Source organism: Lolium perenne, chromosome 2 (genome assembly GCF_019359855.2).
Source record: "Lolium perenne isolate Kyuss_39 chromosome 2, Kyuss_2.0, whole genome shotgun sequence".
Classification (NCBI taxonomy): Eukaryota; Viridiplantae; Streptophyta; class Magnoliopsida; order Poales; family Poaceae; genus Lolium; species Lolium perenne.
The window spans coordinates 34,277,466-34,301,149 of NC_067245.2; the positions used below are offsets into that span (position 1 = coordinate 34,277,466).

General features: G+C 41.2%; 1 protein-coding gene across 1 annotated transcript in view; it reads left to right on the forward strand.

Annotated features, from left to right (window-relative positions):
• Positions 1-18,162, forward strand: part of LOC127331768 (uncharacterized) — a 61,155-nt gene extending 42,993 nt beyond the window's left edge. Inside the window, exon 6 of the mRNA XM_071825961.1 lies at positions 17,762-18,162. Within this exon, the coding sequence (XP_071682062.1) occupies positions 17,762-17,809 (48 nt within the window). The 3' untranslated portion in view covers positions 17,810-18,162. The remainder of the gene's footprint in view (positions 1-17,761) is intronic.
• The last annotated feature ends 5,522 nt before the right edge of the window (positions 18,163-23,684 follow it).

Consider the following 23,684-nt stretch of genomic DNA (forward strand, 5'->3'; position numbering starts at 1 on the left):
TTGCTCATATGATGTATATATTCTCATGCTATGGCTAATACTTAAGCAGTTCATAATGAGATACATGCAAATAAGATCATCTAACAGCTATGTCAATCATGGAGAGGTACCAACAATTAATAATAAGCATCACGAATCATGCATATAAGCAAGATTGCAATGTTCATAAGAGAGTATGATAAAGTGGTATCTCGCTTGCCTGTATTTGATTGGCAAAACATAAATGCCCGGGCACCTCTGGAGTTCATAGAAAGACTAGAAGTAGTGATTGTCAAAGATAAAAGCATCAAAATTATACCACAATCAATCATATTTCGAGACAAGCATATTATACTAAGAATGACAGTCGTGCTCTCAAGATAGTGCTCAAAGAAATAATGGAGACACAACATAGAAGTAAAAGATTGACCCTTCGCAGAGGGAAGCAGGGATTAACATGCGCTAGAGCTTTTCATTTTTGAAATCAGGAGTAAAATCATTTTGAGAGGTGTTTGTCGTTGTCAACGAATGGTAATGGGTACACTAACTACCTCGCCAACCGGACTTCCAAGAGCGGCTCCCATGAATTATTTGCATATTTATGTGGCACTCCTTCCAACCTTTCTTACACAAACCATGGCTAACCGAATCCTTCGGGTGCCTGCCAACAATCTCATACCATGAAGGAGTGCCTTTTTATTTTAGTTTTATTATGATGATGACACTCCCCCCAACCTTTGCTTACACAAGCCATGGCTAACCGAATCCTTCGGGTGCCGTCCATCAATCACAAACCATGGAGGAGTGTCTATTTAAGTTAATTAATTTGGGACTGGGAATCCCATTGCCAGCTCTTTTTGCAAAATTATTGGATAAGCGGATGTGCCACTAGTCCATATGAGGGTCCGTCAAAAGTAAATGACAAGGTTGAAAGCTAAACACCACATAATTCCTCATGAGCTATGAAACATAAACACAAATTGAGAAGCATTTTGAAGGTTTTAAAGGTAGCGCATGAGAATTTACTTGGAATGGTTTGAAATGCCATGCATAGGTATTTATGGTGGACACTCTGGAATAACTTGGTTTTCATGTGTTTGGAAGCACGAGCAGCGTTCCCGCTCAGTACAAGTGAAGGCTAGCAATAGACTAGGGAGCGACAAATCAAGAGAGCAGTAACTGTCATAATCATGCTTGCGGCAAAATAAATTAATGGAGGCATAAAAGTGATACAAGAACTCTGAAGCAATATAGATCATCGAGGCTTAATTGACTTTGGTTCAGTCATATGCATGCGTGAGCATGTGCCAAGTCGATATAAATGAATTATTCAGAGGAGGATACCACAATGCCATACCTACTTATGAATAAAACAATGCAAGCAAACATCCATGACATGCTACTCATATTAATAGATTGGAGCTAAACATGAGAGATCATAAACTACTAGACTTTCTCAAATAACATATACCTCACATGAACCAACTAAGCATGCTCACATGGATGAGTATATGTACAAAAATGAAAACGAATAGAGTTCATACCAGCCTCTCACCACAATCAGATTGTCGTAGATCGTCATTATTGCCTTTTCACTTGTATAGCTTGGATAATATGAAATGAAAACCACGCTCCAGCCACCGAAGACCATTGAACTCAAGATGAACTTTACAAACCAAAGAAGAACATCAAATATTTTTGGTGTTTTCGAATTAGAAACAAGAACAAAAGGAAACAAGCAAACAAAGCAAAATCTTTTTGGGTTTTCTTGTAGCAAACTAGCAATGGCAAATAAAGCGAAACAAATGCAAGAAACCAAGATAAACAAATGGTGAAGAGAAACAACAGAAATATTTTTGGTCTTTTTGTGTTTTAGGAAAGAAACAAAGCAAAAACAAGAAATAGCAAACTAGAAGAAACACAGAAAAGCGAGATGGCAGAAATCTGCCAAAACCTGACAGCAGTACAGAAATCGATTTTTACAAAAATCTTACGTTGCTCAGCTCGAAAAGTGTTCAACTAATGAAAGTTAGATAACAACCTGGGGAACCTGCACAAAAATTGGCAGCTCAAAATAACGTTCTGGCTGTGCGCACGAATTTTTCTTGTAACAGTCCAGAATCTGTTTTCAGGGAGCACTTCCCCAAATATCATCTCCCTCTCATTAGAAAACCACTCAAAGAGACTAAACAAGTATGTGCAAGTATCCAGCAACCATAATATGCAAAGAATGAGTGATGCCGGTATACCTCCCCCCAAGCTTAGGCTTTTGGCCTAAGTGGAGTTCAACCCCAACGAGGGTCGCTATTCCTCGCCGGTGGATAATTCATGGCGTAGTCATAGTAAAGTTCCTGTGCAGAAGAAAAGCGTGGAGGCTCCACATACCCAACATGTTGATGCGAGGAACTTGCTGCATCGGATGATGAGTCGAGGTGTTCCTCGGCCTCCTCCGTGTTGTCTCTTGCATGATGGCCTCCTCCCTCTATGTGTGCATTCAGTGCACCTTCTGTGACCGACCAATCTTCCCTGGAATCAAGGTTAAGTAGAACAGGCGCAGGCAATCTTACTAGTTTCTCAGTTTTCTTAGTTATTCTCCAGACTTTCTTATAAAATGTCATCTTGTAAAACAGGTTACCCAAGTTGGAGGAATCAGAAACAAATTCATGTTTAATCATAGAGGCTATGTCAAGTTTTTCTATGGAGAATGGAATATCAAAATGATGAGGTTCTACATTATGAAAAGCTAGTAAACGAGAGGCGATGAGACCTTGATACGTCTCCGACGTATCGATAATTTCTTATGTTCCATGCCACATTATTGATGATATCTACATGTTTTATGCACACTTTATGTCACATTCGTGCATTTTCTGGAACTAACCTATTAACAAGATGCCGAAGTGCCAGTTCCTGTTTTCTGCTATTTTTGGTTTCAGAAATCCTAGTAACGAAATATTCTCGGAATCGGACGAAATCAACGCCCAAGTTCCTATTTTCACCGGAAGCATCCAGAACACCCGGGAAGGACCAGAGGGGGGGCACTGGGCCCCCAGACCATAGGCCGGCGCGGCCCAGGCCCTGGCCGCGCCGCCCTATGGTGTCGTCGCCCCTTCGACCCTCCTGCGCCGCCTCTTCGCCTATATAAAGCCCCTGGATCGAAAACCCTGATACGTACGACGAAACCCACAGAAACCTTCCAGAGCCGCCGCCATCGCGAGGCCAAGATCTGGGGGACAGGAGTCTCTGTTCCGGCATGCCGCCGGAACAGGAAAGTGCCCCCGGAAGGCTTCTCCATCGACACCGCTGCCATCTCCACCGCCATCTTCATCACCGCTGCTGCTCCCATGAGGAGGGAGTAGTTCTCCATCGAGGCTCGGGGCTGTACCGGTAGCTATGTGGTTCATCTCTCTCCTATGTACTTCAATACAATAATCTCATGAGCTGCCTTACATGATTGAGATTCATATGATGATGCTTGTAATCTAGATGTCATTATGCTAGTCAAGTGAGTTTTACTTATGTGATCTCCGGAGACTCCTTGTCCCACGTGTGTAAAGGTGACAGTGTGTGCACCGTGTGGGTCTCTTAGGCTATATTTCACAGAATACTTATTCACTGATGAATGGCATAGTGAAGTGCTTATTTATATCTCTTTATGATTGCAATGTATTTGTATCACAATTTATCTATGTGCTACTCTAGCAATGTTAATAAAGTAGTTCTATTCCTCCTGCACGATGTAATGGTGACAGTGTGTGCATCCGTGTTAGTACTTGGTTTATGCTATGATCATGATCTCTTGTAGATTGCGAAGTTAACTATTGCTATGATAGTATTGATGTGATCTATGCCTCCTACATATGCATGAAGGTGACAGTGTGCATGCTATGTTAGTACTTGGTTTAGTCTTTTGATCTATCTTACACTCAAAGGTTACTTAAATATGAACATTTAATTGTGGAGCTTGTTAACTCCGGCATTGAGGGTTCGTGTAATCCTACGCAATGGTGTTCATCATCCAACAAGAGTGTAGAGTATGCATTTATCTATTCTTTTATGTGATCAATGTTGAGAGTGTCCACTAGTGAAAGTATGATCCCTAGGCCTTGTTCCTAAATACTGCTATCACTGCTTGTTTACTGTTTTACTGCGTTACTACTGCTGCAATACTACCACCATCAACTACACGCCAGCAAGCTATTTTCTGGCACCGTTGCTACTGCTCATATATATTCATACCACCTGTATTTCACTATCTCTTCGCCGAACTAGTGCACCTATTAGGTGTGTTGGGGACACAAGAGAATTCTTGCTTTGTGGTTGCAGGGTTGCATGAGAGGGATATCTTTGACCTCTTCCTCCCTGAGTTCGATAAACCTTGGGTGATCCACTTAAGGGAAAACTTGCTGCTGTTCTACAAACCTCTGCTCTTGGAGGCCCAACACTGTCTACAGGAAAAGGAGGGGGAAGTAGACATCAAGCTATTTTCTGGCGCCGTTGCCGGGGAGGAAAGGTAAAAGGTACTCACACTCCGGACCTCGGCTACCAAGCTATTTTCCGTTGTTGTAAGTACTCGAAGCTATTTCCTTTAGATCCTGCAATTGCATCTTTTTGTTTCTTGTTTACACTAGTTTGGCATAATGGACAACAATGAGCTTTTTATTCTATTTCCTGAGTTAAGACATGGATGGTTTGATCCGAAAATTAAAAAACCCATGGAACATGTTAGCATGAATACTTTGAACACCATTGTTGCTAATAATATGGAAAATTCTAAGCTTGGGGAAGCTGGTTTGCATGATATTTTTAGTCCCCCAAGCATTGAGGAGGAAATTTACTTTGATGATACTTTGCCTCCTATTGATGATGATTATAATGATAGTAGTCTTTTGTTACCGCCTGTTATGGAGGATGAATTTGATTATGATTACAATATGCCTCCTATATTTGATGATGATAATAATAATGATAGCTACTTTGTTGAATTTGCTCCCACTACAACTAATAAAATTGATTATGCTTATGTGGAGAGTAATAATTTTATGCATGAGACTCATGATAAGAATGCTTTGTGTGATAGTTACATTGTTGAGTTTGCTCATGATGCTACTAAAAGTTATTATGAGAGAGGAAAATATGGTTGTAGAAATTTTCATGTTACTAAAATACCTCTCTATGTGCTGAAATTTTTGAAGCTACACTTGTTTTATCTTCCTATGCTTGTTACTTTGCTCTTCATGAACTTGTTTATTTACAAGATTCCTATGCATAGGAAGCATGTTAGACTTAAATGTGTTTGGAATTTGCCTCTTGATGCTCTCTTTTGCTTCAAATACTATTTCTTGCGAGTGCATCATTAAAACTGCTGAGCCCATCTTAATGGCTATAAAGAAAGAACTTCTTGGGAGATAACCCATGTGTTATTTTGCTACAGTACTTTGTTTTATATTTGTGTCTTGGAAGTTGTTTACTACTGTAGCAACCTCTCCTTATCTTAGTTTTGTGTTTTGTTGTGCCAAGTGAAGCCTCTAATCGAAGGTTGATACTAGATTTGGATTTCTGCGCAGAAACAGATTTCAATCTGTCACGAATCTGGGCTGTTTTCTCTGTAGAAAAATCAGAAAAATATGCCAATTTACGTGCGTGTTCCTCAGATATGTACGCAACTTTCATTAGTTTTGAGTTTTCTGATCTGAGCAACGGAAGTATTTATTAAAAATTCGTCTTTACGGACTGTTCTGTTTTGACAGATTCTGCCTTTTATTTCGCATTGCTTTTTTCGCTGTGTTGGGTGGATTTCTTTGTTCCATTACCTTCCAGTAGCTTTGAGCAATGTCCAGAAGTGTTAAGAATGATTGTGTCACCTCTGAACATGTGAGTTTTTAATTATGTACTAACCCCTCTAATGAAGTTTATGAGAAGTTTGGTGTGAAGGAAGTTTTCAAGGGTCAAGAGAGGAGGATGATATACTACGATCAAGAAGAGTGAAAAGTCTAAGCTTGGGGATGCCCTGGTGGTTCACCCCTGCATATTTCAAGAAGACTCAAGCATCTAAGCTTGGGGATGCCCAAGGCATCCCCTTCTTCATCGACAACTTATCAGGTTCCTCCCCTGAAACTATATTTTTATTCCGTCACATCTTATGTGCTTTGCTTGGAGCATCTGTGTGCTTTTGTTTTTGTTTTTGTTTGAATAAATGCTTTTGTGGGAGAGAGACACGCTCCGCTGGTTCATATGAACACATGTGTTCTTAGCTTTTAATTTTCATGGCGAAGTTTCTTCTTCGATAAATTGTTATATGGTTGGAATTGGAAAATGATACATGTAGTAATTGCTATAAATGTCTTGGGTAATGTGATACTTGGCAATTGTTGTGCTCATGTTTAAGCTCTTGCATCATATGCTTTGCACCTATTAATGAAGAAATACATAGAGCATGCTAAAATTTGGTTTGCATATTTTGTTTCTCTAAGGTCTAGATAATTTCTAGTATTGAGTTTGAACAACAAGGAAGACGGTGTAGAGTCTTATAATGTTTACAATATGTCTTTTATGTGAGTTTTGCTGCACCGGTTCATCCTTGTGTTTGTTTCAAATAACCTTGCTAGCCTAAACCTTGTATCGAGAGGGAATAATTCTCATGCATCCAAAATACTTGAGCCAACCACTATGCCATTTGTGTCCACCATACCTACCTACTACATGGTATTTTCCGCCATTCCAAAGTAAATTGCTTGAGTGCTACCTTTAAAATTCCATCATTCACCTTTGCAATATATAGCTCATGGGACAAATAGCTTAAAAACTATTGTGGTATTGAATATGTAATTATGCACTTTATCTCTTATTAAGTTGCTTGTTGTGCGATAACCATGTTTACTGGGGACGCCATCAACTACTCTTTGTTGAATTTCATGTGAGTTGCTATGCATGTCCGTCTTGTCTGAAGTAAGAGAGATCTACCACCTTATGGTTAAGCATGCATATTGTTAGAGAAGAGCATTGGGCCGCTAACTAAAGCCATGGTCCATGGTGGAAGTTTCAGTTTTGGACATACATCCTCAATCTCATATGAGAAAATTATTAATTGTTGTTACATGCTTATGCATAAAAGAGGAGTCCATTATCTGTTGTCTATGTTGTCCCGGTATGGATGTCTAAGTTGAGAATAATCAATAGCGAGAAATCCAATGCGAGCTTTCTCCTTAGACCTTTGTACAGGCGGCATAGAGGTACCCCTTTGTGACACTTGGTTAAAACATGTGCATTGTGATGATCCGGTAGTCCAAGCTAATTAGGACAAGGTGCGGGCACTATTAGTACACTATGCACGAGGCTTGCAACTTGTAAGATATAATTTACATGATACATATGCTTTATTACTACCGTTGACAAAATTGTTTCATGTTTTCAAAATCAAAGCTCTAGCACAAATATAGCAATCGATGCTTTTCCTCTATGGAGGACCATTCTTTTACTTTCAATGTTGAGTCAGTTCACCTATTTCTCTCCACCTCAAGAAGCAAACACTTGTGTGAACTGTGCATTGATTCCTACATATTTGCATATTGCACTTATTATATTACTCTATGTTGACAATATCCATGAGATATACATGTTATGAGTTGAAAGCAACCGCTGAAACTTCATCTTCCTTTATGTTGCTTCAACGCCTTTACTTTGAATTATTGCTTTATGAGTTAACTCTTATGCAAGACTTATTGATGCTTGTCTTGAAGTGCTATTCATGAAAAGTCTTTGCTTTATGGTTCACTTGTTTATTCATGTCATATACATTGTTTTGATCGCTGCATTCACTACATATGCTTTACAAATAGTATGATCAAGGTTATGATGGCATGTCACTCCAGAAATTATCTGTGTTATCGTTTTACCTGCTCGGGACGAGCAGAACTAAGCTTGGGGATGCTGATACGTCTCCGACGTATCGATAATTTCTTATGTTCCATGCCACATTATTGATGATATCTACATGTTTTATGCACACTTTATGTCACATTCGTGCATTTTCTGGAACTAACCTATTAACAAGATGCCGAAGTGCCAGTTCCTGTTTTCTGCTGTTTTTGGTTTCAGAAATCCTAGTAACGAAATATTCTCGGAATCGGACGAAATCAACGCCCAAGTTCCTATTTTCACCGGAAGCATCCAGAACACCCGGGAAGGACCAGAGGGGGGGCACTAGGCCCCCAGACCATAGGCCGGTGCGGCCCAGGCCCTGGCCGCGCCGCCCTATGGTGTCGTCGCCCCTTCGACCCTCCTGCGCCGCCTCTTCGCCTATATAAAGCCCCTGGATCGAAAACCCTGATACGTACGACGAAACCCACAGAAACCTTCCAGAGCCGCCGCCATCGCGAGGCCAAGATCTGGGGGACAGGAGTCTCTGTTCCGGCACGCCGCCGGAACGGGGAAGTGCCCCCGGAAGGCTTCTCCATCGACACCGCTGCCATCTCCACCGCCATCTTCATCACCGCTGCTGCTCCCATGAGGAGGGAGTAGTTCTCCATCGAGGCTCGGGGCTGTACCGGTAGCTATGTGGTTCATCTCTCTCCTATGTACTTCAATACAATAATCTCATGAGCTGCCTTACATGATTGAGATTCATATGATGATGCTTGTAATCTAGATGTCATTATGCTAGTCAAGTGAGTTTTACTTATGTGATCTCCGGAGACTCCTTGTCCCACGTGTGTAAAGGTGACAGTGTGTGCACCGTGTGGGTCTCTTAGGCTATATTTCACAGAATACTTATTCACTGATGAATGGCATAGTGAAGTGCTTATTTATATCTCTTTATGATTGCAATGTATTTGTATCACAATTTATCTATGTGCTACTCTAGCAATGTTATTAAAGTAGTTCTATTCCTCCTGCACGATGTAATGGTGACAGTGTGTGCATCCGTGTTAGTACTTGGTTTATGCTATGATCATGATCTCTTGTAGATTGCGAAGTTAACTATTGCTATGATAGTATTGATGTGATCTATGCCTCCTACATATGCATGAAGGTGACAGTGTGCATGCTATGTTAGTACTTGGTTTAGTCTTTTGATCTATCTTACACTCAAAGGTTACTTAAATATGAACATTTAATTGTGGAGCTTGTTAACTCCGGCATTGAGGGTTCGTGTAATCCTACGCAATGGTGTTCATCATCCAACAAGAGTGTAGAGTATGCATTTATCTATTCTGTTATGTGATCAATGTTGAGAGTGTCCACTAGTGAAAGTATGATCCCTAGGCCTTGTTCCTAAATACTGCTATCATCGCTTGTTTCTTGTTTCTTTAACGTTACTACTGCTGCAATACTACCACCATCAACTACACGCCAGCAAGCTATTTTCTGGCACCGTTGCTACTGCTCATATATATTCATACCACCTGTATTTCACTATCTCTTCGCCGAACTAGTGCACCTATTAGGTGTGTTGGGGACACAAGAGACTTCTTTCTTTGTGGTTGCAGGGTTGCATGAGAGGGATATCTTTGACCTCTTCCTCCCTGAGTTCGATAAACCTTGGGTGATCCACTTAAGGGAAAACTTGCTGCTGTTCTACAAACCTCTGCTCTTGGAGGCCCAACACTGTCTACAGGAAAAGGAGGGGGAAGTAGACATCAGACCTCCACAAATTCCACCTTTCTCACGGTTAGTAGCGAGTCTATAAGCTATCAATGCCCCCAAATTATAAGTCCTACTACTTTGCAGTGCCGCAGCTAGAAAAGCTAAATCCGGGATAGAAAGTTTACCACCAATCTTTCTAGCAAGAACGCATTTAGTAATGAAATAGGCAAAGTAGCGGATAGCCGGGAGCTGAATGCTAGTGATTTTACCACTATCCTCTGAAAAACTCCTTCCATAGCAAATCATCTTGAAGAGGCTTAAGAGTTCTTGCGGCGATCCCCTTATCTTCTCGCATGATCCCCATTGCGGTACTCTAATTGCTGCACAAAAATCACTGAATGGCAAGTTGACAGCTTTATTGTAAATTTTATACTGAACCGTGGGGTTAGATCGCGACCAATTGAACTTAAAGTCCTGCACAAAAGACATGGTTAATTTTGCATATTGTCTTGGCTCTCCTTCAACAAAATCACTCAGCCCTGCTCGAGAAATTAGACTCCGAACATCTTCCAATATTCCCGCGCTTCTCATGAAATCCGCGCACGGGTAGTAAGAGGGGTATACTCCCTCTTCATGATTCACTCTCATAACTTGTTGGACCTCCAATTCTTGTTGGTTAAGTTGATATCTACTCCACTCCATTTTCTGAAATTTTCAACAAACAATATAAAATTTGATTTGGTGACATATAATCAAGGGGAACTACTATAGGAACTTGCTAGAGTACTAATCATGCATCAAAACTAGTTTATACAACTTAGAACAAGCATGCAAGCTCACTAAACATGTTACCTACAGCAGCAAAATATTCAAGATATACTCAACCAAACAAAATTCTATTTGGATAGGCGGAGGAGTCACATACCGGAGAGCAAATGTGCCAAATCTCAGACAGAAATCTGGGCTGAGCAAAGAGATCGAGAAATCTGGAGTTCTTGAGCAAAAACTCGAGTGAGAGGAAGCTGGTTCGAGTTTTTTCGGGAGAGAGAAGATGCTGGGAGAAAGAGATGAGATAGTAGGGCAAGGAGGGGCCCACACCACAGGGTGGCGCGCCCCCCTCCTTGGCCGCGCCGGCCTGTGGAGTGGCACCCTGTGGTGCCCCACAGGTCATCCTCTGGTGCTCCCAGGTGCCTCGTCGAAAAATAGGACCAACGGTATAATTTTTGTGAATTTTTAAAAACTTTGAAAAATACACATTTCTGGGTATTAAGTTTATTATTACTGGCCAGGAAAAATTTTGAAATCTCCAATTAACTAAGGAACTTTGCAAATAAAAAGTGCTACAGCAACTAGAGCAAGTGGAGGAAGAAAGAGATGTTGTTTACCTCCTCTATGCATATAAAAAGTATTTGTTAACAAGGTTGATCAAGTCTTGCCACCAAATAAATTTTACATAGCATAAGAAGAAATAAACCTCAAATCAATCATGTTACCTTGAATTGTATTGATATGGATCCAATCACGAGAGTTTGATATTCTTCTTTAGGCTCATATATAGGACAATCAATAGTTCCCACTTTGATAGTTCTCACATTAGAAATAGTATTAACTCCACACGCTTTCTCAATCCTCTTGGGAAAATAAATGGTATGCTCCCTATCATCAACATTGAAAGTAACCTTTCCTTTATTGCAATCAATAACAGCCCCTGCGGTGTTAAGAAAAGGTCTCCAAAGAATAATAGACATATTATCATCTTCAGGCATTTCCAACACAACAAAATCAGTTAATATCAAGCAGTTAGTAGTAACTTGAACAGGAACATCCTCACATATACCAACAGGAATAGCAGTAGATTTATCAGCCATTTGCAAAGATATATCAGTAGGTATCAACTTGTCTAAGTAAAGTCTCTTATAAAGAGAAAAAGGCATAACACTAACACCGGCTCCCGAGTCACATAGAGCAGTTTTAACATAATTATTCTTAATAGAACAAGGAATAGTAGGTATACCTGGGTCGCCCAACTTCTTTGGCACTTTGCCATTGAAAGAGTAATTAGCAAGCATAGTGGAAATTTCCTCATTGGGGATTTTCCTTTTGTTAGTAACAATATCTTTCATATACTTTGAATAAGGAGGCAATTTAATAGCATCAGTCAAAGGGATTTGCAAGAATAAAGGTTTCATCCAATTGCAAAATTTATTATAGTGTTCTTCTTCCTTTGATTTTAGTTTCTTAGCAGGAAAAGGCATTTGCTTTTGCACCCAAGGTTCTCTTTCATTACCATGTTTCTTAGCAATAAAATCTTCTTTAGTATACTTTTTATTTTGATCATGCTTTTCGGGTTCATCTTCAACCTCTTCTTTATCAGGAGTATCATTCTTATCATTATCTTTATCATGTTCATTACCACTTTCAGTTTCAGCATCAGAAATAGAAATGCCATTAGGATCATTAACAGGTTCAGAGGATTCTACAACATTCTCATGTTTCTTTTTCTTTTTCTTAGATGGAGCACTAGTTTTAGTTCGTTGAGAATCTTGTTCAACTCTTTTGGGATGTCCCTCAGGATATAAAGGATCCTGAGTAGAAACACCGCCTCTAGTTGTTACTTCATAAGCATGTTTTTCTTTAGAATTATTCCCCAACAAGTCATTTTGCACTTTAGTGAGTTGATCAATTTGAGTTTGAACCATATGAAAATGTTTAACAAGCATCTTAACATCATTGGAGGTTCTCTCTACAATATCATGCAATTCACTAATAGCTCGAGAATTTTCCATTAAATGATTCTCTACTCTCATATTAAAATTTTCTTGCTTAACAATATAATTATCAAACTCATCTAAGCATTGTGCAGGAGGTTTTGAATACGGAATATCTTCCCTAGTAAAGCGTTGAAGGGAGTTTACCTCAATCATGGATGAAGGGGGAATTATCTCACATATATCTTCTATGGGAGGAAGATTCTTCACATCTTCAGATTTAATACCTTTCTCCTTGAGAGACTTCTTGGCTTCCCTCATATCTTCATCATTCAATTTAATTAAACCCCTCTTCTTTAATATTGGCGTTGGAGTTGGTTCAGGCGTAGTCCAATCATCATGATTCCGGCCTATTTTAGCCAATAATTCTTCAGCGTCGTCTGGAGTTCTTTTCCTGAAAACACAACCAGCACAACTATCCAGGTATGCCCTAGACTCAATGGTTAGTCCACTATAAAATATATCAAGTAAATCATGCTTTTCCAAATCATGGTCAGGCCGAGCTCTAATAAGAGAGCAAAATCTCGCCCAAGCCTCAGGCAATTTCTCTCCATCTTCCTGGTCAAAATTATAAATTCTCTGCAAAGCAATATGTTGAGCACTAGCAGGAAAGTATTTACGCTTCGGCCCAAGCCTCCGGCGACGGGCCTCGCTCCGCTCGTCAGAACTTAGCCTCCTTTTAGTATATGAATTTGGATCACAATATAACAAACTCCACCTTGAGACAAATTCCTTGTAGCATGAACTTTAACAATCACCTGAATCAACAAAGAAAACACTTGCTGGTGCCAATAGCCACTTGGGCTAAACAGTTATACCAACCAAGCTTGAGCAAAGCTCAAACTTGGACACAGGGACAGGCTTAGTCATCATATCAGCAGGATTATCATGAGTACTAATCTTTCATACCTTCACTTTACCTTTTGCAACCACATCTCTGATTGCGTGGTACTTAATATCAATGTGCTTTGTCCTCTCATGGAACATCTGATCTTTAGTAAGATAAATAGCACTTTGACTGTCACTGAACAACTCAATGCAAGAATTATCTCCACAAAGCTCAGCATATAAACCTTTCAGCCAAACAGCCTCTTTACCCGCCTCAGCAATAGCCATGTACTCAGCCTCAGTAGTAGATTGTGCAATAGCATCCTGCAAAGTAGCCTTCCAGCTAACAGCACATCCACCAACAGTAAACACATAACCTGTGAGGGACCTTCTCTTATCCAAATCGCCAGCATAATCTGAATCCACATATCCGGCGAGCCCCTCACCAATCCTGCCAAACCTCAAGCAAGCTTTTGATGTGCCACGAAGGTACCTGAAAATCCACTGAACAGCTTTCCAATGTTTTTTACCAGGATTAGCCATGTATCGACTGACAAAACTCATAGCATATGACAGACCAGGACGTGAACAAACCATGGCATATATCAAGGAACCAACAGCACTAGAATAGGGAACTCGAGACATGTACTCAATATCATCTTCAGAGCTAGGACATTGCAAAGCTGACAACTTGAAATGAAGCAATAGGAGTAGTAATTGACTTTGCATCATGCATATTAAAACGATGAAGAACTTTCTCAATATACTTTTCCTGACTAAGAAACAACAAACTAGACTTTCTGTCCCTTTTAATTTCCATGCCTAGTATTTTCTTAGCAGGACCAAGATCCTTCATCTCAAACTCACTACTTAATTGATTCCTTAAAATATTGATCTCTTTCATGCTCTTGGCAGCAATCAACATATCATCAACATATAGTAGCAAATAAATAGGTGATCCATTAACAAACTTGATATACACACAACTATCATACTGAGATCTCTCAAAACCATGTGTAAGCATAAATGAATCAAACCTTTTTATACCAGCATCGTGGCGGCATTTCAGACCATAAAGGGACCTCTTTAATTTGCAAACAAGACCCTCCTTACCAGGCACAACATAACCTTCAGGTTGGTCCATATATATCTCCTCCTCCAACTCACCATGCAGAAAAGCAGTCTTTACATCTAGCTGCTCAAGCTCAAGATCATGCATAGCAACAATACCAAAGAAAGCCCGAATAGAACTATGCTTCACAACCGGGGAGAATACATCATTATAATAAACACGTGGAATTTGACTGAAACCTTTTGCTACTAACCTTGCCTTAAACCGTGGAGGCTCATTAGGAGACAAACCTTCCTTTCTTTTAAATATCCACTTGCAGCGGATAGCCTTCTTTTGTTTAGGCAAGTGCACAACATCCCATGTGCCATTCTTCTCAAGCGATTGCATCTCTTCTTGCATCGCACCTACCCACTTCTCTTTGTCAACCGAAGCAATGGCTTCAGTATATGTAGTTGGTTCAATATCATGCTCCACCTGTTCAGCACAACTCAAAGCATAATCAACAATATCACATTCTTGAATTAATCGGGTAGGAGGTGCAATATTTCTCTTCGGGCGGTCAACAGCAATAGACCGTCCTTGTCGCTGAACAATAGGTGGTGAAGGTGGAACATCATTATCATCATTGTTGATTTCAGGAACCACATTTTCATTCTCCTTTGCGTGCTCCACCTGCACGCCAATTCTGTGTTGCTCATCATCAGAAACATCAGGAGAATCAATAGCATCAGAAATATCAGTAGACGGACTATCATTAAACATAACCGCCTCATTAAAAAACGACATTCCTGCTCAACACAATTTTCTTAGTTTCAGGATTCCATAATCTATATGCCTTAACTCCTGAACCATAACCAAGGAAGATGCACTTAACAGCCCTTGGCTCCAACTTTCCATTATCAACATGAGCGTAAGCAGTGCAACAAAAAAACTCTCAAATCTGAATAATCAGCAGGCGAACCAGACCATACCTCAATTGGAGTTTTCTTATCAAGTGGAACAGAAGGTGACCTGTTGATGAGATAACATGCGGTGGAGGCTGCTTCAGCCCAAAAACTTCTATGCATCTTTGCATTAGACAACATGCAGAGAGCCCTCGAAATAATGGTCCTGTTCATGCGTTCAGCCACGCCATTCTGTTGAGGGGTGTACGGAATGGTATGATGTCTTACCATCCCATCATTGCTGCAAAACTCATCAAATTCATTTGAACAAAATTCCATACCATTGTCAGTACGGATTATCTTAACCTTCTTTTCAGTTTGGGTTTCTACCATAACTTTCCACTTCTTAAAAGCATTAAAAACATCAGATTTATGTTTCAGAAAATATGGCCACACTTTCCTTGAGTAATCATCAACAATAGTAAGCATGTAATTAGCACCACCATTAGAAGTTCTACGGGACGGACCCCAAACATCAGCGTGTACATAATCTAAAATACCTTTGGTGGTATGAACGGAAGCATTAAATTTTACTCTTTTATGCTTACCAAAGATGCAGTGCTCACAGAACTCAAGCTTACCTAAATCGCAGCCATCAATTAGCTCTCTCTTTGCCAATTCTGCCATGCCAAGCTCACTCATATGTCCAAGACGCTTATGCCAAAGGTTAGTCTTACTAGTTTCATCAGAACTAACATCAGCAGCAATACCAGGCAAAGTGCTACCTCTAAGGACATATAATTTCACAGAATTCATATCACCAATCATAATAATGAGAGAACCTGATGATACCTTCAAAAGTTTGTTCCCACCTTTGTACTTATACCCGTCACAATCAAGGGTATTCAAAGAGATCAAATTCCTCGCCATGGAGGGTATGTGTTCCACTCCTGTCAACGTGCGTGTCATCCCATCATGGGTCTTGATCTGAACAGAACCAATGCCAACAATGCTGCACTGGTTGTCATTCCTCACACGCACAAAATCTCCACTCTGCACAGACTCATAAGAACTGAACCAATCTTTGTTACAGCAAATATGAAACGAACATGCAGTATCAAGAATCCATTCATCATCACGTGAAACACATGCAGCCAAGACAGCTAAGCAATCTCCATCAGAACTATCACTACCATCATTACCAGCAACAACAGCAGCCTCACCCTTACCGGTGACAACGGCAGCCTTACCATTACCATCATTATTTTTCGGTTGGTAAGTTCCGTTCCTTTTCTCCTTGTTCTGCAGCTTCCAACAATCATCAATATTGTGGTTAGATTTCTTACAATACCTGCAGAACTTGTCACGTCCTTTGGACTTTGAGCGACCTCTGTCACCCTTGCTCTTATCTCTGTTGTTGTGGTAGTAGTTATCTCGCTGCTCAGTCCTGCCACGGACCTCTAATGCCTCCGCCTTGGAGGACGAACTTTCAGCCTGCACCATAGATTTCATTTTCTCCTTTTGTTGGAGAGCATCATAAACTTCCGCGAGAGTTAGTTTGTCGCGGCTCAATAATATGGTGTCACGAAAATTACTGAAAGAATTAGGCAGCGAGCATAAAAGAAGAAGACCTAAATCCTCATCCTCATACTTAACTTCTATAGACTGCAAATCAGAAACAATCTCTTTCCAGGAAGATAGGTGATTCATTACCGAACCTCCCTCTTGCAACTTATGTGAGAACAGCTTCATCTTCACGTGCAATCTGCCCGTGAGATCCTTGGACAAACATATCTCCTCTAGTTTGACCCATAACTCGGCGGTGGTTTTCTCCTGCAGCAGTTCCTGCAGAATATTATTGGACAGATGGAGTTGAATCAACGATAAAGCCTTACGGTCTTTCCGCTTCTCCGCATCGGTCCAGGTATCCTTCGCTTTCTCGCTGAAAGCATCGATCGCTTCATCCAGATCTGAAGATTGGGCGAGAATCGCCCTCATCTTCACTTGCCACAAAGCAATTCTCGTGGTGTAGTCCAGCTGCGGTAGATCGAACTTCAGTGACGACATCTCGTAAACCCTAGATCCAAAGAACACGGGCTCTGATACCACTTGTTATAATCGAGATGCACAATAAACGAAGAACGAAAAGTAAAACACTGCAGGGGACACGAGATTTTATCGTGGAAAACCCTTGCAACACACAAGGGAAAAAAAACCACGGGCGCCAGCCAGCAAAACTTCACTATTTCGGTGGTGTTTACAAACGCCGTGGGTGTACAATGATGCGGCAAAACCCTAGCGGCGGCTTACAGGGAATATATATAGACGGTGGTCCTATGCTGTCAGAACTTAGCGTCCCTTTAGTATATGAATTTGGATCACAATATAACAACTACAACGTTATAATATACACAAAAAGGACTAATGGGTTTAGACACAGCAAGTAAAAATCTGGTAGCTCTATGCTGTCATTAGGACCAATTTTGTTGTATCAGAGAGTTACTCGGTTAGATCCACCTTTGTAACTGTTTATTTCAGAAGAATTTCCTTGTTTTTTTGTTAGGAAAGTTAGCAGAAGTCCCTTTTTGTATCAGCTCCAGTTTCCAGAAAGTTATGTTTGCTCACATCAGCTCATCCTATCGCAGGTCGCAGAAAGAATCGGAGTTAGCGTGGGTATGGGCAACTCTATGTGATCCCCTCCTCTTGCTCGCACTCTACAGTCTACACCATAAGCCGACTCAACTGTGTGTGGCGGTCAGTGACACTTCCTCAGTTGAACCGCTACCCTTCCTTTCTTCCTGACGAGTATGCTCGCCGAGCCCCTGAGCTTCAATAAAAGGCTGGGAGGACGAGGTGTTCTACCTCCTTCCTGTTGTACATAGTGCCGACCCTTCTTGCTCTCGGGTGCCTGGCTGTCTGCTGTACATATTTTTCCAGAGAACTGAAGGCAGCGTCTCCTGTGTCAGGCCTTATTTTTCCTGTATATATTGTAGCAACAAGTGTCAGGAGTAGTTATAAGCCTTAAGCACTCGGTTTACTCCTTGGATTGTTCGTTGCGTATGTTCTGAATCTTTGTTCAAAGAGAACCGAGCCCAGCGTGTCCCTTGCATTCTGCACCTTCGGGGTAATCCATCTGCGGAGCGATTTCCCCCCTTCCAGTTGAGCTGACTGCCGCTCGCACCGTGTGCCAGTGGCGAGTAGCCGCGCCAGCGCGGGCCGGTCGCTCGCAACAGTTAGATGCAGCTGTCAGCTGTGGCTCCGGCCTCGGCACTCTGCATCCGGAGAACAGCTGTTTACTTGGATGCAATAATCGGCTGATTGGATCCTTTCACGAGGTTTGAATCGGCTGATTCCGTTCTACTTTTGCACCGGTTTGTCGCCCTCGGCTCACTAGCAGCTTGTCTTACGGGAGAGCTGGAGTCTGCCGACGGCACAGTACGGAAGGCCGTCGGCACAGAGCTGTGCCGATGGTGACCGTCGGCGTAGCATCGTCGGTATAGTTGGTCTGGGACTGACCAATCACCGTCGGCACATACTGGCCGTCGGCACAGATTGCTTCAAAGCATAGTATTTTCAAAATTTTCAAAATTATTTTTGAATAAATATTCAAATTATGTTTTTTGAAAAAAAATTCTTTTTTCAATTTTCTTCTTATTATTTTTACTTGTTAATCTCTCACAATCACATTTAGTATACCTAATGTTAGGTTAAATTGCACTTGTAGTCAAACTTCCCAATTGATCACCCATCCTCACACTACTCCCGCCCTAGCACGCTTAACTTGTTGGTTCTCTTCGGATGAGCTTCCATGATAGAAATAACATCTTGTTGTTAATACTACCATATCAATCATATTAACCCTTTACCGTAATGCCACACCTCTATATTTTTGAATTCTAACAATTACTTAGGTAAACAACAATGAATATATATAAATAATAATAATATAGAATTTGAAAAACAATTAAATGATTTTATTTTTTGTCTTTTTATTTAATATGGAATAATTAATTCAGTAAATACGAATTTGGCAAATAATATGTCTAAATTGATCAGAAAAATTAGAGGAATACAACTATGACATCCATATCATATTTTGAACCTACAAAATTAATTTACCCCAAAATTATGAGCATTAGATCAAGTACCTCTAGTTTAAATCTGATTGACTTTATCGGAAATGAGGTGGGAAACAACATCAACATCGGCATGGCATAGTTTGAAGAAATGAGGTCATATTTGACACGTGTGTGGGTCCTAGGATGGGAAGCAATATCCCGGACGCGGATTTCTAATCCGACCCACGGGCGAGCATCTTTTCATTTTTAGCATGCTCAACCGGTTTTTATTTGTGAAACAGCTACATGGAGCGCATTTTAGTATGACGTAAAAACTTCGTGCGATGATAGTAGACCACCTACGCACCACCTATCACATGACATGTGCACGCGTTAGATTTTTGGGAACTCATGTGGCTTCCGGCGGTGTCCCGCCGAATCCACTGGAAACTGACCGGATTTGAACTAGGGGTCAACTATCCATCGCTCCAGAAATTCCGGAAAAAATATTTTTAGTTCTACGACGCATCATTATATGTGCTAATTTTTGTCCGTTTAGTTTGTTCGTGAATGGGTGCACCCGCACGCCCGGTACGGTGATACCGCATGTCCCGGGGACCATGTTTTGTCCAGATGGCAATTTCAACGAAGTCGAAAAATCCCACGGAGCCGCGCGGCCTCATTTTATATGTCATAGTAACTATTCCGTTTGTCAAAACTAGGATACGACAATTATTTTAAAGAATCCTGCACGAAAAGGGCTATCACGTCAGGAGTTCTATGGATTTTAGGGGAAATAAGGTGGGAAACGGCCTTGGTATGACATAGTTTGCCGAAATGAAGTCATATTTGGCACGTGTGTGGATCCTAGGATGGGAAGCAAGATCCCGGGCGCGGATTTCTAATCCGACCCACGGACGACCATCTTTTCATTTTTAGCGTGCCCAAACGGTTTTTATTTGTGAAGCAGCTACATATGGCGCATTTTAGTATGCCATGAAACTTCTGTGCGATGATAGTAAACCACCTACGCACCACTTATCACATGACATGTGCACGTGTTAGATTTTTGGGAACTCATGCGGCTTCCGGCAGTGTCCTGCCGAATCCGCTGGAAACTGATCGGATTTGAACTAGGGGTCAACTATCCGTCGCTCCAGAAATTCCGAAAAAAATATTTTTAGTTGTACGAGGCATCATTATATGTGCTAACTTTTATCCGTTTAGTTTGTTCGCGAATGGGTGCACCCGCACGTCCGGTAAGCGATACCTCATGTCCCGGGGCCCTATTTTGGCCAGATGGCAATTTGAACGAAGTCAAAAAAAAAAAAAAATCCCACGGAGCCGCGTGGCGTCATTTTATATGTCATAGTAACTATTCCGTTTGTCAAAACTGGGATATGACAATTATTTTGAAAAAACCTTCACGAAAAGGCTATCACATCCGGTGTTCTATGGATTTCAGGGGAAATGAGGTGGGAAATGGCCTCGGCATGGCATAGTTTGCCGAAACAAGGTCATATTTGGCACGTGTGTGGGCCCTAGGATGGTAAGCAATACATCTGATGCGGATTTTTAATCCGAACCACGAGCGAATATTTTTTCATTTTTGGCGTGTGTGAGAGCCATGAAACCTCGAACATTATAGCTCATTTCTAAGAAGATTTGTTTATGTATTTGAAATATTACATTTTTGATATTTGTCTATGATCGATCTTGTTTTTACTGCAAAATTTGATATATTATACTTATTTTTCTCAATTAGAATGGTTTAGTTATGCTTTTTTGAAGACTGCCGTGGAGAAATAGAAAAAGCTATGCCGACGGTATAACCGTCGGCACAGGTTTGTAGTGAAAAAAAGGAAAAAAATGTTGTACCGACGGTCAGACTGGTCCTATGCCGAGGGCCAGAACTGTGCCGACGGTTGCCGTCGGCACCTTCAGCCTGTACCGACGGCCATCCTTGTCGCCGCGCTTCGGAGGCTCCTGTGCCGATGGCCCCGACATTTGACCGTCGGCACATTGCCTGGCCGTCGGCGTACGACAATTCTCCCGTAGTGTTCTACGTCTCCTGCAGGGATCCGCACCATTCTCCTACTCCGACACGGGCTCATTCCCTTCTTCTTCCACCCCGATTCCTCTCGCTAATCCCCATTGGCGTACCGTCACATCCCTTACTCTCTCTCCCCACAGTTAGTGCATAATCTATAAGGTTGACTTACACAAGATTGATTTCATTTGGTCGACCCGATGCATCTTATCCATCATGTAGCACCACTCGTAGCTGCGACTGAGGATCGCATCCTACTACTTCAAGAGAGCACTTAGATGCAATGCATTTCCTAACTCACATATGGTCCTATGATGGCTCAGCTCGATATTAGGAGAGGATTGCAAATCCTAACTACACATCTATAACTGGAACGTTGCAGAGGTTGTCCAAATATTTCAGATGAGAAGAGCCCTTTTATTTGCACTTGTCAAAAGGCCCACTGAGGGAGAATTGTTGCAAGATAGCATCCACACCTGTGTAGAAGAGCATGCTGCTATGTATTTCATGTTGTAAGTCATAACCAGAGGAGCACTCTTCCTTCATGTTACTTGTAAATAAAAGGTTTTATTGTATCGTAAATTTGACGAATATCAATTTATACACACACTCTAACCATTATTTTGTTATAGTAAAGTCTACAACATGTATACTCGATCTAGTGGAGGAGGACGGACAATTTTTCTGGTGTGGTGAAAACGATGGTGCGAAAGCAATACATACGATTCAAGGTTGACTCTTAGCAGACCCATGCCAATTAATAGGGGTAGAGGGTAAACAAATGAAATGATTGAATATGTGCACAATCAGAATCAACTCTTAGCAGAACCAATATAGATGTAAGATATGAAAATAAATATCTCACTAGATAATTAATCAAGAAGGCACACACCAAACGATCAGCTATGTTTTCTATCAAATCATTGACTCAGCGAGCCGCCAGCAGCCATCTTTGCTAGCTAAGAACTCATCGCATGTCTTTTCTATATTTCACTGAAACTGCTCACTAATGGCCAATCAATCAGGAGAGAGTCGATGGCTGAGATGTTGTGTATATGGATATAGCATGTAGGCTATGTATAAGTGAAGCTAGATCTTAATAGTCCACCAAGGCTCATACTTGTTAGGTTGATTGATTTTCTTCTCAACCTCACATCGAAACAATAATAGAACAAGCAAGTTTTGCACACACCACTGGTTTTGGGTAAAGATACAAGACATAGATGTACTAGCGGCAAAATTTAGCTGCCGGATTGGGAGCTCCGCCCTTGACTCAATCATCCATTTCCGTTGTGTTTCAAGAGAAAGTTCTTCAACATTATTGATACCTATCACAATTATCGAGATTTGTTTAAGCAACTACCCCGCTCTAAATCATCCTTTGGACAATTTTGTTATACTGAACTTTTGTACGTTTATGCAACTTAAATTTATTAAGGTACATTCTTATCAAGCATAATTCTCTGTTACGTACATAACTTAAGATCTTCCAATATTACTAAATACTAGTTGGTACATTGGTATACCGTTGCAATGCATTATTGAAAATTATAATTTCTTGTTGTGCTTAATTTAAACCGCATCTTGTAAAAAGGTTTTGTATATGTAAATATGGCAGATATCTCTAAGTCATAGGAGGTAACAAATATCATAATATTGGTTTCTAGTGTATGATTTTGTGATCATATCTATATAATCTTTGGAGTGTAAAATAAGCCATTGACATGATTATATACAATCCTTTTGTGGTCACATGTGCCTTGTTACAATGAATTTTTTTCCCGTAGATTAAACCATTGGCACGATTATATTCGAACCTTTAACAATTGTATTCAAAGTTTAGAATACTTTAAATGAATTTTGAACGAAATGCAACTGAAATTTAAACTACCATAATCCTAATCTCGAGCAAAACGGCAACAAAACTTGATGAGGCCTGGTGTGTCCTCCGGGTCATCGCGATGGAGTGGCAGAAGAGGCGGTGTCGCTGACGTGTTTGCTCACTAGCGGTTGGATGCCTTTACTGGCCGGCGCACAAGTTGTTGATTTGCTAGGTCCACGAATCAGATTCCAACTTGGTCGCCGTGTTTGGGCGTGTCCGGTAGCCCCTAGCCAGGCTAAGAGCATCTCCAGTCGCGTCCCTCAAACCGTCTCCCAAAGGGATTTGAGCACGTCGGACAAAAAAACTTTCTCAGCCGCGTCCCCCAAAGCCGCTTTTTTTCCGGTGCGCCCCGATACGGTGTCCGGCGCCCCGAGGCCGCCCCCGCCCCAGAGGGGACGTTTCGGGCATGCCGGACACAACGAAAAGTGAGGTGGGCTCCCACATGTCAGTGACTATTTCCATAAACCGTTGGTTCGCGCTTTTTTTCTCGTCGCTCCTTCCCTCCCGCGCCTCCCACCCCTCCGCCGCCGCTGGATTTGCCGGCCCTTTCGATGACTGATCTCTTCTGAGAATCGGCA